Below are 16,823 nucleotides of genomic sequence, written 5' to 3'. Positions count from 1 at the left end.
GATTTGCTTGTACACAGTGAATGCCGCTGTTCCCACCTTGTAGAAATGGCAAGATACTTCATTAGTTTAAGAAAAATAATGACATTTTTCGTGATTTAGTTTCTCAGTGTTAAATTGAATGCTGTTCTTTTTTATTTTTTGTGTTCTTAAAAACATGAGAATTGCATTATGTATTTGGAGATCTAGGACTTTGACTCTATACATAAATCTTTGATAACTTCAGTGCCTGTGGTTTCTGATACTGTCTGGAGAGTGAAAAATACTTATCTGCTTCAGATGTTAAAAGTTCTAGTGAAATACATATCTGTTCCTAAAGGTGTATCTAAAGGGCTTCTCTGTTACTCATTTTGTTCTTTAACATCTTCGTTCTATGTGGTGGTTTTCTGATTAATTAAGCAGCCCAGGGTTTTTCAAAGTGTGTGTTTTTAATTGGCTTGGCTAAATTAGTGCAACACATGGATATTCTTATTTAATAATGGCTTATAGCTTGTGCCTATTAATATACTCGTTTAAGTGAACTAGCAATGCATATAAAGGCCAGACTTTTTGTTTTTTAGGGTTCTAACTGTAGGGTAGAAGTCCTAGACCATGGAAGGCAAACCCCCATGGTCCTAATGAGAGTGAAACATCTAGATGCCTCTGAGAATCTAAGGCTTAGTCTCTTAAGTTACCAAAGTCTTTTAAACAGCAGAAAATGGGGGGAGGGGGTGGTGGTGCTTGGTTATTTTTTTTCACCTTCTCCCCCAGCTGTTCTAGTGATAATTGCAGTGGCCTGTGTTATGGATTATGATTCCAGTGTAGAGTTGCTGAGTATTTACTCCTTTTTTTCTGGTGGTTTGTATTGCTACATAGCAGAACACCTTTGGGCTTGCTTCTGTGTAGGGGTTTGCCTTGTTATACAAGAATTGAAAATTGGTGTTTGTTTTGCTGATTTAATTATGCAGGTTTATACAATAACAGTGTTAGGCCTTACACAAATAAACATAACATTAAAAATGTCTTACATTGTGGGTGCTAATGCATTAAATAATTAAACTGCACTTTTGTACACTACATCCACTGTAGTGTTTCTTACAAAGCTAGGTGGCCTCCAAAGCCCTTTATGTGGTATAGTATTAGATTTTTCCAATGCTAATAAATTCATGTAAAGGATTATGATTTTTAATTTTAAAACACTGACACTGTTAAGTGGTCTATATTTTACAAAGTGCAGATAATATTTTACAGCTTTGAGCAGAAGATTAGCTTTTCTTATTACTGCAGTCCTCTTAGTATTCATATAGCGCTAAACACTTTATCATTTTATTTGGGAATGGCTTCATAAACATTGTCCTTATCCTAGGCAAAATACAGTTGATTCCATAGGTGAAGATCAAAAATAAATGTTAGCATGTATTTCTTTTTACACAGAGACCAGAGTTGCTATGACATAATTCCATTGTACAATGCAATGAAGAAGAAAGTGTTGTCTGACTCTGATGAGGTAAGTGGTTGTGTCTTAGACATTGGCATTGAAAGACTGGAGAAACAGGTCTCCTGTCTCCTACTGGATACAAAAGTAGTTTTTTCAGTCAATGTAAGGGAGTGGGGTGTACTTTTCAGTCAATTCAATGTTTCTTTTTGTCAGTTGGGAAACTGGGTAGAAATCCAGCCTCCTCTCCTCCTTTAGTGCAGAGAGCTTTAACAGTTTACTGGAGAATATACATGCTTCTTAGCGTTCTCAAAACTGACAGTCTCATGAAATGCTTCGCAGAGGGACAGGGACAGAACTGTAAAGACTCAAATTATAAGTGAAATACAAAAGAGCTCGCCTACTCATATATGCTTGTATTTTTTTAACCTTTTTATGCGACTCATTATCTTGCTCAAAGGAAGAAGAGAAAGATACAAATGTGCCGGGAACTTCCACTAGAAAAAGAAAGGTAACGTGTTTTTTTATGACTCGTGCTATAAATGATTAGAAATGCATTTGTAACCAAAGGAATGCAAAACTGAAAATGTTTTCATTATCCTGTAATGTCAGCTTTCAGAAAGTTTTGAACTTAAAGTGATGTGTTGTTCTACTGAGCTGTTCAATGTAAAAGCATTTCTGTCTGTGCTGCTGCATGTTACGAATTCATTAGTTAGAATTTATGTCCTACAGGGTACCTTTTCCATTTGATTTTGTAAAAGCGGCTAGTTCATTTAATATATACCAGACAATATTGTCATTTCAGGATCATCAGCCAAAGCGGCGGCTACGTAATAGAGCTCAGTCATATGACATTCAGTCATGGAAGAAGCAATGCCAGGAGCTGCTGAATCTCATTTTTCAGTGCGAAGACTCTGAACCGTTTCGACAACCAGTGGATCTCCTTGAATATCCAGTGAGTATTTTAGAACAGGAAGGCTGGTTATAATCCAGTTGCTAGGTGGGGCTTTTTTTTCCAACTGTGACCATTTTTCCAACTCTTTTAATTGAAACTGCAGGCAGCTCTGTTGACAGAAATTTTTTTCAGTGCTTGGTTGTCACCTGATAATAATGTTTATTGTCTTTCTAAAATAATTTCAAAAGAAATTGTACTTGTACTCTCTTAAATGCTTTAGTTGCAAAATGCTTTACGTTCAGGGGTGCCTGTGCTAAGTAAATTGCAGCTTTTGCAGTTAAGATGTGTCTTTCCTTTTCTGAGTGGGAAATGGTCATACATAAAGTGTGTATGTTCGGTTGTTGCATGTGACAAATGTTGTCATGGATAGTTTTTTGTATTAATTTCAGAAGTACAAAAACTAAAAGTAATTTTCGTATCACAGTCATCTGGGCTTGATGCAGAAAAAGTGCCCACTGAAGAACTGTAGTGAACCAGAAGTCTTGTTGCCTTGGATCTCTTTTAGCCTTTTAGGCTAGTTTTACCTTAAGTAACAAAGCAAAGGTTTTGCATGCTCTTCTAGCATATCCTCAGTTGTTTTTTTTTAAAATACCACTCTAAGGTGATGAATTTGGGGGAAATTAATTGTCCCAATTAGAGAAAAGAAATGCTTCTCTTTCGGAAGTCACTAGGAGGTCTGTCCTGAGACTTTCGCAGCTTTTAGGCACCATGATTTTTGAAGTAACCTAAACTTTGTGCTGTGGCCAACCACAAGTGGCCCTTTGTCTCCGAGATCCTCAAATGAGCTAATAAGAGAGCACCTTACTAGGCTTGGGCATGAAACACTGCTCCCTGGTGTCACAAACCTGTTCAACGTTCGGAGGCATTCACACAGGTTCTATTTGCTCTGATGGATTAAGTTAACTCTTTGGTTAATTTTGGTATTTAAGCTCTTTGTCATATGTATATTCCTGTTTCTTCCATAGCCTAGAAAAAAAGTTCTGTCATGGGCTTGAACAGGGTCCTATTTAAGCCTGTGGAGCTTTCATTATTTTATTACTACTTTTCCTAAATTACCAGGTCTCCATTTGGGAAACTGCTCAGGTTTCAGCAAGGATGTGCTAAACCTTTAATCAGGTTCAAATATTCAAACTTCGTATTTTAAAGCTAATATGTAAAAACAGTATTATGCTTAGTACCAAGTTTGAGCTGTTAAGCCACCCAGAAGGCTTGCAGTCACACTTTCATATCACGGTTGTCTTCATAACAGTGTGTCAGTAATATAAGCCTTAGGATACAAAATTTTGAGCTCTGTATTTCAGTAAATCTGTTTACGAAATGAATTAAATCTTGTATCAGTTAACTTCTAACCGTGATCCTGTTGAGCATGTCTGTGAGGAGTTATGCTGTGTATGAGTAGAAAGGAGCAAAATGTCTTCAGCAGTCTTCCATACCTATTTAAAGAGGACCTTTGGTTTAAACAGGTTTATCAAATGCATCCTAATGAAAATGATACATTAAGGCTTGGAAAAAAAAATTATAATATATTGCTTTGCTATTTCTTAACAGGATTATAGAGATATTATTGACACTCCTATGGATTTTGCTACTGTTAGAGAAACGCTGGAAGCTGGCAACTATGAGTCACCGATGGAGTTATGTAAAGATGTGAGACTTATTTTCAGCAATTCCAAGGCCTATACACCAAGTAAAAGATCAAGGGTAAGACTTCATTATCTTTTTTGTTGTTGTTGTTTGAAGGAATACTTACATCTGAAAAATACAGGACAAAAACAGATGGTGTAATTCATTAGTTTAAAAACGAGTTTATTTCTGATCTTTAAATATGAATATTTCTGAAAAAGCAATGTAGCTTTGTATTTTAAAGGAAAGGAATGTATGCTGTTTAAATGCCTGAAGTTCTGGTATTCTGTAAGTGTGTTTCAAAAGTGAGTATTTGGACGTGGATCTAAAGGGAGAGCCACATTGAAGAAAAGATTTGTAGAAACATGATTGTGGCTACAATAGTGGAATTTAACTGATATTTTGGGGAAGAAACTAGATTTTCAAAACACACACACACAGCGCCCCAAACTCCTCTACTTTGGAGGTTGCCCCAAGCTGAAATATCCAGGTATAAAGAGTAGAGGATAATGAAATTCTCTGCTGTTCACCAGCATGCAGCGAGATTGTAATGAAGCACTTAGGATTTCTGGGAAACTGAACTGTTTACTTAAAGCATGAGCCTACAAAGCCATTCTTACTGAGCTGTTACTCAAATGCCCTGCCAGTGGTAGAGTTGTTGATATTTTCCCTCAGATTGACTTGTAGGTGCCAGTACCTGTTAGCAGTGAAAGTTATAAATGTATGCTTACACATGTTCAAGGCTTCTGTGTAGCTTTTCTTCTACTAATATGCATTAGGTATTAGACTAGAATTATTAATAGCTTTTATGTTCGGCTGTTCTAAATAGCAAATTAATCATGAGGACTTTAGTGTCTTAAACACAGGGAAAAATTCCTTAGTAGGTGATTGGCAAGAAGAACTGATCTGTGACAGATCTCTCTTCAGTCAGTAATAGCCAATCCCACTTGCTGTTTGGGCTGCCCAAGAATCAGTCCCTTGTCTTTTGGTTGCATCAAAGGGCAGGGCTTTTGGGGCAGGTATGAGTTCTTTCGTGGTTTTTCTTTCTCCTCTTGATCTCCTCAAACCAAGATAGGAAAATGCTTGACAGTATCTTAGCTCCATGTGGTTTCACAGATTCTTCTGACATTTTCGTATTTTTTCACGTTTCTTCCAAACAGACTGGGTGTAGTAGTAAACTTGTAGGTCTTTTTTATTTTATTTAGAAATGGATAGAAATGGAAGGTTTTGGTGTCAAGAATTTTAATGTTCTAGAACCTATGTACTTTCAGTGCATGCAACACATAGTTGTTGAATGGTGGTATTTTTACTCTGACTTGTCATTCAGTGATATTTTTAGCACCTTACTTTACATCACTGATGCTTACTTGAAGAGTAAACATAAACCTGTCAGCTTTTTTTTTTACTTGGCACATTAGACATACATTTTTTATATGTTTTTTTTAATATATTTTCTTAGAAAATTTCTTTGGATGTCCTATCCAGTAATGCAAGCAGAATCTGTCACACTTACTGTTTAGTCTGACACTCAGTTTGTCTGGTGTGTCATTATTAGGTAGGCAACTGTTTGATATTGTCTTTGTGTTTCATATTCTAAGAAGGTGCCGTGTCCCCTCTTGAAGCATCTAGACAGTTCACGTCCGTGTTTTTTGTTTCTGGAATTAATAGCAACTGTGTTCAAATAAGTAGTTGTGATCTAAACTGAGTTTGGTTGGGTCTCTCTCTAAATCATCCAAGGCTAGAGGGGAAAAAAACCAAAGAAGAAAAATGTGCATCTACATAATTCTAATACATTTATTGTACCTGTTGGAACCAACTCACTGATAGTATCAATTCATCCATAAGAGGACTAGACTGATGTTCAAATATAGCATATAAGAACACAGCTTGATACAGAAGAAAATTACGTTTCTTGACCCTGGGTATGATACAGTAAAGTACCATTAAGGATCTGTATCTGTCGTTTCTACTGAAGCTATAAAGGGATGCCTTCCGGAAAGGCAGTTGAAAAGGTGACTTTTCTAATTTTTCTTCTTATGCGTGATCTTCAGTTGTAATACACTTCTCAAAACCATAAAAATAGTTAAAGCAAACCTACACATGGATTAGTGTGAATTTGTTGAGACAGACTGTAAATGTTAATCAGTTTGCTTCTCTAGCTATTGTTCAATGATAAATAAGTAAAGTGATGCTTTGGAAAAGTATAAAACTTACTTGTTTACTGGCTTTTCTGTTTTAGATCTACAGCATGAGTTTGCGCCTTTCTGCTTTCTTTGAAGAACACATAAGTTCTATTTTATCGGATTACAAATCTGCCCTACGCTTTCACAAAAGAAATACAATAAAGAAACGAAGGAAAAAAAGAAGTAGAAGCAGCTCAGTTTCCAGTAGTGTTGCATCCAGGTACGTTAACTCCTTTACGGTATTCATGAAATGCTGCGCGAGTTTGACATACCTAAACAGTAGAATTTAGTGTGATTTTTTTTCTTAATACTTCCTTTACTATTCCCTATAGTGCAGAATGATAGCTTTGACATGCAAGTCCCTATGATGTGGAAGAGTTTTAAACTTTACTTAGAGCTATCCTAGTGTAAGTGCTTAAAATTCAAATGACTGCTAAACATGTACAGTAAACCAGCATCGTTAGGATAGTGATGGCATCATGCTTTCTCATGTAACTATAGCATTTATTGTAAAGATTCACTTTTCAGAGGCTCACAGCTACATGAATTTCCACAGTAAATGTCATATTTTTAACATACTTCATATGGAGATGATTGTTTTATTCCCACAATCTCAGACACTAGCATTTAGTTTTATTTATTCCTGTAAAATAAAAAAGCGGTCACCCGGGATACAAACTGTTACTCCTTTTGCAGCCCCGAAAGGAAGAGGAGATTAATAAAACCTCAGCTGAAGGCAGAAACTTCTGCCACTTCTTCATCTTCTGCACCTGCACGGTCAACAGCACTGAGACACGCTCCACCTCAGATGAATGGAAAAGCAGCTGAAACCTCTTCCCTTGTGCGCACTAGAAGCAATAGGGGGATAACAGATGTGGCTGTTACAGAGCAACCATCGACTTCTTCAGGAGCAAAGCCTTTAACAATAAAGCCTTTAATTACAAAGCCTAATACTACTGCAGGGTCGGGAAAGTCAGGCAAGTTGTTTTTTTGATTGTTTGGGGTTTTTTTTAAGCTGCGAATGTTTTTAAACAGAAAACTTGCTTTTTGGGAATCTAATGTATTTGTCTCAAGTAAGACTGGTTCTGTTTTCAAGCTGCTGGGCCTTTGAGGTTCTTCAGAGGAAAACTGAACAAGTTAGGCTATGTTGTTTTATCCAGGAAGCTTGCCGATTCACTGATTCAAATTTTTTGTAGTAGAACATGACTTCCTTTTTAGCCAGATAAGATTGAATGTGGTATAAACTACTTAACTTGAATAATATTTTCTTTTTGCCTTTCTAGTACTGGAGAATTCAACCAAACATTCCAAGAACCAGAATATTGTATCAATCCCTAGTCAATCTGATTACAGTCATAACACTAGGAATAACTCCACAAGAGAAAATCCCGAGAAAGAGAAGCAGATCAAGCGCAAAGTAAAATCTTCCACTGTTAATCAACAAGGTACGAAGTTAATTTGCAACTTTCCCCCCCAGTTACTGATGTAGTGGCTGTAGTGTTGTACTTTAGTTGTGCTAATTTGTGGGTGGGGCAATTAGTATGCATTATGATTTAGCAGAATAGGGAAGTCTAGTGGAACAACTTCAAGTCACAGTTAGTTTCCTTCTTGATAAATTAGCACGATTTTGACTACTCAGCGCCATTTCCATGGTGTGATAACTCTGTTGTCTAGCCAATTTTGATACGTTAACGTACCTGTACCTTCATTTAAATTATTACAAGGGTCACGGAATCTGAGAACTCATAACAAAGCAGACTTCTGCAGGGTCACACTTTAAACCCCGTCGGTTTACCTAATAACACTTATGTGGGTTATATTTGAGTCAGTAATGCTGAGTGTGATGACACTCTCCACTACCACGAGCATAAAGATCAGAGCATCCTAGCTGCAACTTCGTTCTTTCATTTTTTGCCACATCAGAATAGAACTATTCAGTGTTTACCGCTTTTGTTTAGTATATTTGTATGGACTGATCGGACCAAGTATCATGTAATCTTCTGACTGAACTTGCTTGGTCTTTTGATGTCTGGATACCTTAAAACTCAAAGCTTCTGCAGGGACTGAAATAAGATCTCCTAGTTGTAAAAGCTTTCCTGTTTATGAAGGAGCTTTGAACTGTTACGAAGCTGCTGTGAAGCAAGTAGATCCAGTAAGCGTCTTTTCTCCGGAGATGGAGAAACAGTAGTCTGCAAATTGGGCCCCATCTAATTATTCTGGTTACTCCTTGTAGTCTTCCTCTCCCTGAGGATTATCTGTTCTTTCTTACTCTTCCATGCTTCAGAAAAAGCAGCTTGTTGTCTGATAAGTTAAATCATCTGTCCATTCCTTGCAAGCTTTCTCACAAAGGCCTCAGCTGTTACTACATTGCATGGCTAAATATGCACCCGTGGTACAACTGGCTGTTTGGTCATGTCAGAGATCATGGTCATGTTGTTGACGTGATCCTGACTCTCCTGCACATCTACTTGTATGGTAGGGGAGGCTTGTGCTTTTAGTGCATGATGGGGCACACTTGAACACAGCAGGAGCTGTGCATGGATGTTCCATCAAAGGACTGGATGAATTATCACGCCGGCTCTAAGTCTGTTCCTGGTCTCGTTTTAGGCGAGGGCTGTGGTAGCAAAACATTTCCATAAGAGGTCCTGTGACATGCCTCACTGAGGAGGTTCAGTACCACTTACCTAAGAAAAACTCATAGCCCATAAAAGTCTCCAAGAAAATACCTTCTGCCGTGTGTCTGTTAATGTGAGAAATCTGTGCAAGTGGCATGCCTTTTTTTGTGTGTGTGTCTTAGTCTCCCATGTTTCTATCCTTTTCCTCGCTTGTTGTTGAAACAACCCTGGTCTAATGAACTGGCTATAAAGGATGCTACCTCAGGCTGAAAGAAACTTTTTAATTTCTCCAGAGATGACCTGCTGTGAAACATTCCTGATCCTTGCAGCAATGCTTTTTGAGCAACTTTTTGCTGTTGCAAATACCGAATAGGAGTTTCTGCCCACTGTATCAGCCAAGAAAAACACTTGAGCTGTTTCCTTTTTTCCTCCTTTCTGTTTTTCTTTTTTCTTTTCTTGCTCTTTCTCTCTTTTTTTCTTCCTTGTTTCTTCAAGCTAACTTGAACTAAACGCAACTAGAAGTCAGTCCTCATTGCATACTGGAATGAAGCTCTTTGAGCTCTACTTTGGGTTTCTTAGATTCTTGACAGATTGGCAATCACTGTGAATCCATTCAGATATTTTAGTTGAGTTTATTAAGGCAGTGTGAAAATGAATGTAAATGCAAATCTGTTATGTGATAGGTACTCTCATTTCTTTACAGCAGATTGCAGGAATAATGCTTTGGCATCAGGAAGCGTTCAGGTAAATGGACATGGAGGACAGCCTTCAAAACCTCCAGTTAAAAGAGGTCCCGGACGGAAACCGAAGGTGGAGACTAATAACAGTAGCTGTGAAGTGGTGCACAAGAAAAGAGGCAGAAAACCAAAAAAGCTACAAATGGTTGAACAGCAAAAGGTGGTAGAGCAGAATACAATCCAGACCACAAGGGATATCCCGGAAGAAGCCTCTGCTTCTACTGCATGCAATTCTCTTTCTGAAAATAATATGAAGGAAGACTTGTTACAAAAAAAAGGCCGTGGGGGTAGAAAGCCAAAAAGGAAGATAAAGACCCATCAGCCAGGCTCGGACCTCTTAGTTCCTGCAAATGTTAAAATGCAAACAAGAAGTAGGAGGAAAAAGATAGATGAGCCTATGGAGGAGGGTTCTGAAGAGCTTAAAGATTCTGAACCTCACATGAGAACTAGAAACCAGGGTAGGAGGACAGCCTTTTACAATGAAGATGACTCTGAGGAAGAGCAAAGGCAGCTATTGTTTGAAGACACCTCCTTAACTTTTGGAACATCTAGCAGAGGCAGAGTCCGAAAGTTGACTGAAAAAGCAAAAGCTAATTTAATTGGTTGGTGATTTTTACCAAGGGTTTTACTTCACAATGCTATGAAGCAGGTACAGTTAAGGAACAGCAGAACAGAAGACTTCTGCTTCCCTGCTGCTATTATGGGTTAGAAGAATATGTTCTGATTTGGGGAGAAAAATTTAGCAAAAAATAAACTGAAAGAACATTCTTTGAAAGAAATATATATTTTAAACTTTTGCTATTTATTGCCCTCCAAATAGGTTATGCATTTCAACAGTCATTTTGTTCACAGTTGAGAATAATTGAAGCAATTTCTGACTGACGTACAGAGTTGAGAGCTACTCTGCTCAAGTAGTGCGTAGTATCTCCACACAATTAAAAAAAAAAAAGGTGGTAGAACTTTTAATGCCACAAACTGAAAACAGAAGTCTATTTTTGACCAAGCAAGGTACACTTTGATTGTAAAGTCAAGTTGCCTAGGAAGGCAGATTTTGGCAAAAAGTGGCAGTAAATTCACTCACATTTCTATTCAATACAAAAATACCAAACTTTGCTGATCTGAAAATGCTTAATTTCAGTTGTGATGGAACATTCAACTGCAAAAGAAGCCTAGCACAGGCTGTTGGTTTATCCAAGTTCTGCCAAACATAGCAAAAATGTAATCACAAATATATATATATATCCACATTGGAAAAAGTTTGACTAATGTCTAATTTTTCAGACCTTGATTCTTGTATCAATCACTAAATCTCTGTTTATTGTGCCAAAGACTGAGAATCAGTGCAGTGGAAAGCCTTTCTTTCTTTTTGAGTGTCAGTACAGCATACCATTTGCAGTGATAAAAGCTGTGTATTGTTTTAAATAGTAAGTTGTTAACATTGTTCTGAAATGTATCCTTTTTGGTACTTTTGGTAGAAAATAATGCACTGGTGGGGTCCTTTGACAGAGATGTTTTAGACAAAATGTATAATTGGTTAAAGGATTCAAGGAAATTACAGGACAGGTATGGAATTACGATGTTTACTTTCTGATCCAGATTGATTGTTGTTTCTACAACTTTAGACATGCTTAAGAGGCTAAAATGACCTACAGAGAAGAGTGTATGTGTATATATTAATATATACATAAACACATACATATAAAATATTACCCAGGTATAAATTTTTTTCAGGATTTTTTAGATAGCACTAGAATCGAAAATAAATTTTAAAATGTCATACTTTATAGTTTAATTTTAAGGGGAAGATTGGTTATTTTCAATTAATAAGGTTAAAAGGCCAAATCACTTTTTATGCAATCATGTTTTATACAGTGGTCTCATTGCACATTGTGTTTTTTCTGCACTTTTTATGGTATATCACGCTGACATAAGTCAATATACACCCTAAAGAAAAATTCCATTTAATGATTGTGCCTTGTATTCTATTATTTCTTGCATCCTTAGTAAAATTAAGTTGTCTATTGTAAATGATAACTATATGACTTAGGGGAATGTATTGTTATATGTACTGCTCTGGAAAAGAAAAGCAGTTATTTATTTGTTTATGGTACATTTAGTTATTTTATACCTTTACAAACAAACTTTAATACCATTTTCTATCACTTAAAAAAGTATTGTCCAGTTTTAATGAAAAAAAATAATACAGAAGTAGTCATATTTTCTGAGATCTGGTATGGTACAAAAATGTAACCAAAATTTCCTGGTTATACATTATTTTGGAAGTTTGGGTAGTGTGAAAGATTTTTTTTTTTGTGTGTGACCCTAACTTAGTTGAAAAAATAAACCTGAAAAGAAACCTCAATTCTGTACACCCTTACTTAATAATAATATTTATTTTTTTTAAACATCATCTGCAATATCTGGAAGGGAGGGCATACAGAATTAAGACCTAAAATTTGCACAGATTCTGTATACGTATTTGCGGCCTGATTCTTCACTCTTTATTTTGTGTTACAAAAAAAAAGCTTAAATGTTTGGACAAAGAACATTGGCATCTGGCACCAAGAGGAGTAGAAATGTGCTACCGTGGGTAGCAAATTAGTATCCACCATACCTAGTTTTATGTAGTTCGTTACGTATTTTGCTACAAAAAATGACTAAAATATTTTCCAGATCCTCTTTGAATTGTTATGGATATGAATTTGGGGAGCAGGGATTAGTTTGCATTTCATCTGTTGGTATATTTATTTTTGTTCTACCAAGTATTTCTTTATCACTCAATTAAAATGGAGTCACTAAACATGTGGTAAGATAACAAGCTATGGTTGTACAGTTGCAATACAGCTTCACAATTCAAAGCTAATTGATTCTACTTGTTAATTTTGTCAAATCTCACTGATGAAGGCAATCATTTGAAAATGTGTAATTTCCTGATGTTATCTGCATTGTAATATATGAAATAGATTATATCTAAAATTCAGCTTCTGTATTTACTCCATTTGTAATAATGTTTTATATGGCATGTTTATGTATATATTTATATATCAAAAATACCTTGTATGTAAGTTTTGGAGACTGAAATAATATGCGTTCCCTTAACAGTAGGTAGAAAATTGTACATCTTAATTTTACGAGAATAGAAGGCCTTACCTGCAGAACATGGGTACTCCTTCCCACCCAGTAATATCGGTGACTTTAGCCAGTAATTTTTTAATTCATATTAGACACGTTAATGTTTTTCCTTTTAAAATAAATCGTGGATAATTTGGGTCAAATTTTTTTATAGAAACAACACTAAAAATTTATTCGAAATTAATGCCAGATTTATTTAAAAGTTATATTTTTATAATTTAATTTCACTAGATTGCAAACTTTATTTATGAGACTTTAGTCACCATCAGACTGTGCATTTTGGTCGGGGAAAAATGTATTATTTTAGGTTGTTGTGGCATACTGTATCAACACAGAAAAAGAGCTTTTGATTACAAAGTCTGCAGTTTTTTAATGTGAGCAATAAACTATTGGTCAGTGTTCTGAAATAATTTAAGAACTATAGTTATATGCATGTTTTATAATGCCATCTCAAGTACCTAACAACTGGTTCAGAAAATGGAGTATCAAAATCTCATGTGCTTGTTTCACATTTGCATTGTAAATAACATAGGTTCATAGTCATATACACACCAACAGTCTTACAGACCTGGCAGCAATTAACGCAGTTTTATTCATTAAATTCATTTATATTTGACATGGATATGAGGATACTGTTCTGGTATTTCTGCTCTATACTGGGAAAAGTTAAAATTGGTATTTACCGCTGAGTGGTATCTTAATAATGACAGTGTGTTCTCTTAACTACTGATGAGGAAATAACTTCTGTTTCTGTGATACCGGTGTGCTCTAAATGTTTAACAGAAATCATTGTATCTGTGCCTGACATACTTAACAACTCTTAGCCATTTTGTTTCTGTTGTTAGTGTCTTCTCTGGGAACTGAACTTAAATTTTACCACAGTAGTGTTCATTATTGTCAATATTGAACTAGAGAGCTCTTTGTCACTCGGCAATGACCAGTGATACAGCTTTACAGAAAAATGTCTTCCTCCAGTGATTAGACTGCTGTGATGTAGATTTACATATGTTTATTTGTACAGTGTCCGGTTTGTACATGTGATCAGTTTGTTGATAGAATTGTAAGATTGAGTTGGTTGAGTTAAGTATTACTATGGCTTAATATTTGTAAAACTATTAATTGATGAAGGACCCTGATGCAGCACGTAGGATATATTAATAGCTATAAAGAAAAAAATTGTAGTGTAGAGACAACTTATTCACTGTATTGCTGTACAAATATTTTTCAAGTACCAATTCTGATTCTGTGCCGGAGGCTTTTGTCTTACCAAAAGACTACATACAACAAAAAAAACAGTCTGTCCATTCGGTAACTTCAAGCTCGTTACAATTTTTACACCACATTGTTAAATCTTTTGCTCACATTTGTTGGTCCAAGGACTACAAGTAAATGCTTTAGCACGTAATTTGAATTTAGGCACACGTTAAATGGTCGACTGGTTCTGTAAAAGCAATAGGCTTAACTGGATGGGACCCTTTCACCCTGTACTTACATAGTAGATTGGAGGTTAGAGGTTTGTAAGTTCACTTTCATCAACGTTCGCATTTAATTTGAAGCATGCGAATCTTGCTGAGGTAATTTTAACATATTGCTGGGCAGTCAAGATACAGCCATACCACAATAATTACGTTATGTCCTGAGTCCTTACCTTACTCTAATGTAGTATATTTTGTCCACAGTAGTTTTTCAAAGGTTTTCCTTTTTGCCTTTTGTTTTTTAAAGAAGAGAGTTGGGTTGTTTAACAAGAATTTAAATACAACTCTGCAACAGTGCTGTGATAGAGAAGGTAGAGGGCTTTAAAACCTCACCTAGAAACAGCAAAAGCTCATTTTCTGTTTACTACCTAATGAAGGCAAATTAACTGTGTAAAATTACTATATAATATATTTTCTTTTACCCCTGAAGTTCTTGTAACAGATTGTTTCCAAGGGGACCTAGATATTCAACTGATAAAAGGGCTGTTAGTTTTCTGCTGTAAATTATTGTATATACATGCTTGTTCATATGCAGAGGAAAGCGTATTAAACTTCATAAAATTGGGCAAGGCTTGACCATGTGTTTCCAGTAACAAATCTGGTAGTGACAGCTTATGTAGTTTCCTGGTTTTGAATCGGGAATACAGCTTGTACACTTTCTACTATGTCTGGGGGAAATAACAGGTAGCTTTTAAACTAGAGCTAACGTCCAGGTACTCTTGCATTTGTGTTAATTTTAATGTGGGGATTAGCCGTGTAATTTTTACAGTGTGTTAGAGGAGGAAACACGCCAGGAAAGCTAGATTAAAAGACATCTTAAATTGCAGAAAAAGGTGATTAGCTGCTTCCCCCCCCCCCCCCCCCCCCTTTTCCCAAGGTTATAACAGCCTCAAGGCACTCCAGAGAGAAACCTTATATGCTGCAATAAAATAAAGCTGAATAAATATAGCTTTTAGGAGGTAGGTAGCCAGACAAGTAGTCATTTGGATCCTTTTTAATGCAGATAAATACATCAGGAAATTCACTTCAAATAATGCAAATTATACATTTTAGGGAGGGAAGGTAGTACTATACTATGAATTTCTGCCCTGAAAGAACAAAGAATGAGGTCATACAAATTAGGAGTAGAAAGAAATATGAGTACCTATCATGTACACATGCCTGTGTGATGTACATGTACTATTTTGTGCTTACAACTGCGTGTGTTGGTTTGCTAATACATTGAGACCGTACAGAAGTTACATTTTTGGACCATACTAAAACTGCAGAGTGTGGCGGACAACTGGATAATGATCTTGTGTGAATTAAATTCTGTCATAATGTTTAAATATGTATAGAATGGAGCTCAACTTCAAGGAAATGACCTAGAAAGGTTAATTTTCAAACTGACACATTTTCAGATTAAAAATTATGCTTATTTTGTACAGAATTATGTAAAACACAAATCTGTTGTATGTAATGAGTAACAGTTTTGGAAACTATAATTCTTTAGCTTTATCAAGGTTTTTTTCTTCCAGAAATCTGGATTATCATGTTATAACCTGAAGTATCTCACCAGGATAACAGTGCCCTTTCTTTTTGTACATATGGATTGGAAATTTCTTTACTGTTATGTGGACACTTTCTATGTTAGTTTTGATGCATAATACTTTGAATCCTTTTATACAAACTAGAATGTATGTGTAAGAATTACTGTCACTGCAATGTAGTAACTACAAACTTATTTTTAAATAAATAGAAAACATGTTTTTCTAAGCTGTCCAGCAGTGTTTGTTTCTATCTAGTGATTTACTGTGTTACGGGACGGTTGCTTATGGGTTCTTTAAAACAGCCTAAAAGCGGCTTGTTTTGACTCCTCGTGGAATACGGTGTAGCAGCATATGGTAGTATGGTGTACAGTGTATTATGTGGGAACAGACGAAATCATGACACCCAAAGCACTCTCTGCCAGAGATCAAAATCTGCTCTTTTGTAGGGTTTGTCTCTAAACCCTGCAGTTCTGGAGGCAATAGAAAGGCACTAGCATGTGGCACTGAAGACGCCCTGTTCCCAGTCCTCTTAGCTCGCTTCCACGTGTGCGGCAGGGTACCCCTGTCCTCCCGAGGAGCCATCCCTGTTCAGATGTACCAGAGCTCCATCCAGTCCATGTGGAAATCTCGGCTTCCCAACAATGCTAGCAGAAGGTAAAAACAAGTAAGCAGAGAGAAGTCCCCCGCCTCCCTGCACGTAGGGTCCTGGTCTCCAGTCCAGCTGCCCTGAACGGGTGATGCACAGAAAAGTCAATCCAGGACGAGTTTTCGCAACGCTGTGGCTTGGTTTGCTTTTGTCTGCGTGTTTCTGCTCAATAGATGGGAGAAGAAAGAAATATTTGGTATTTCAAATACTGCACCGTGTGGATTCTGTTTAATTTCACGTGTTATTTGCTTTATCAGGTGATCTTTTCCTGCTTACGTGCCTTACCTGAAGTCACAAGGAGGCGATGGAAGAAGCCCTTACTCGCCTCACAGATGCAGGTACGTGTGCTGCTGAGGAACGGGATCGGGGAATGGGCCTGGCAGAACCAGCCGAGTTCCCTCTAGCTTTCATACATGTCCACCGTGGAGTCTGGGAAAAGCCAAAACTTGTTCTAGCGTATGAGGAAAACTCTCTGTTGTCTCAAGCCTCTGTGCGAGTTTTAGTAATTGGCATGTTC

At 36.6% G+C, this 16,823-nt stretch overlaps 1 protein-coding gene across 3 annotated transcripts in view; it reads left to right on the top strand.

The window, feature by feature from the left end:
• Window positions 1-15,886, top strand: part of PHIP (pleckstrin homology domain interacting protein) — a 117,946-nt gene extending 102,060 nt beyond the window's left edge. For 2 of the 3 annotated variants that reach the window (XM_049818272.1, XM_049818274.1), the window contains 8 exons: window positions 1,411-1,483; window positions 1,872-1,922; window positions 2,217-2,366; window positions 3,915-4,067; window positions 6,229-6,392; window positions 6,869-7,149; window positions 7,456-7,617; window positions 9,491-15,886. In XM_049818272.1, coding sequence (XP_049674229.1) covers window positions 1,411-1,483; window positions 1,872-1,922; window positions 2,217-2,366; window positions 3,915-4,067; window positions 6,229-6,392; window positions 6,869-7,149; window positions 7,456-7,617; window positions 9,491-10,134 — 1,678 coding nt within the window. In that variant the 3' untranslated portion in view covers window positions 10,135-15,886. The remainder of the gene's footprint in view (window positions 1-1,410; window positions 1,484-1,871; window positions 1,923-2,216; window positions 2,367-3,914; window positions 4,068-6,228; window positions 6,393-6,868; window positions 7,150-7,455; window positions 7,618-9,490) is intronic. The other variant, XM_049818273.1, reaches the window with a different exon arrangement.
• The last annotated feature ends 937 nt before the right edge of the window (window positions 15,887-16,823 follow it).

This window comes from Accipiter gentilis, chromosome 15, assembly GCF_929443795.1.
Source record: "Accipiter gentilis chromosome 15, bAccGen1.1, whole genome shotgun sequence".
NCBI lineage: Eukaryota > Metazoa > Chordata > Aves > Accipitriformes > Accipitridae > Astur > Astur gentilis.
The sequence above is the reverse complement of the archived record's forward strand: the minus strand, read 5'-3'. Positions and strand labels throughout refer to the sequence as shown.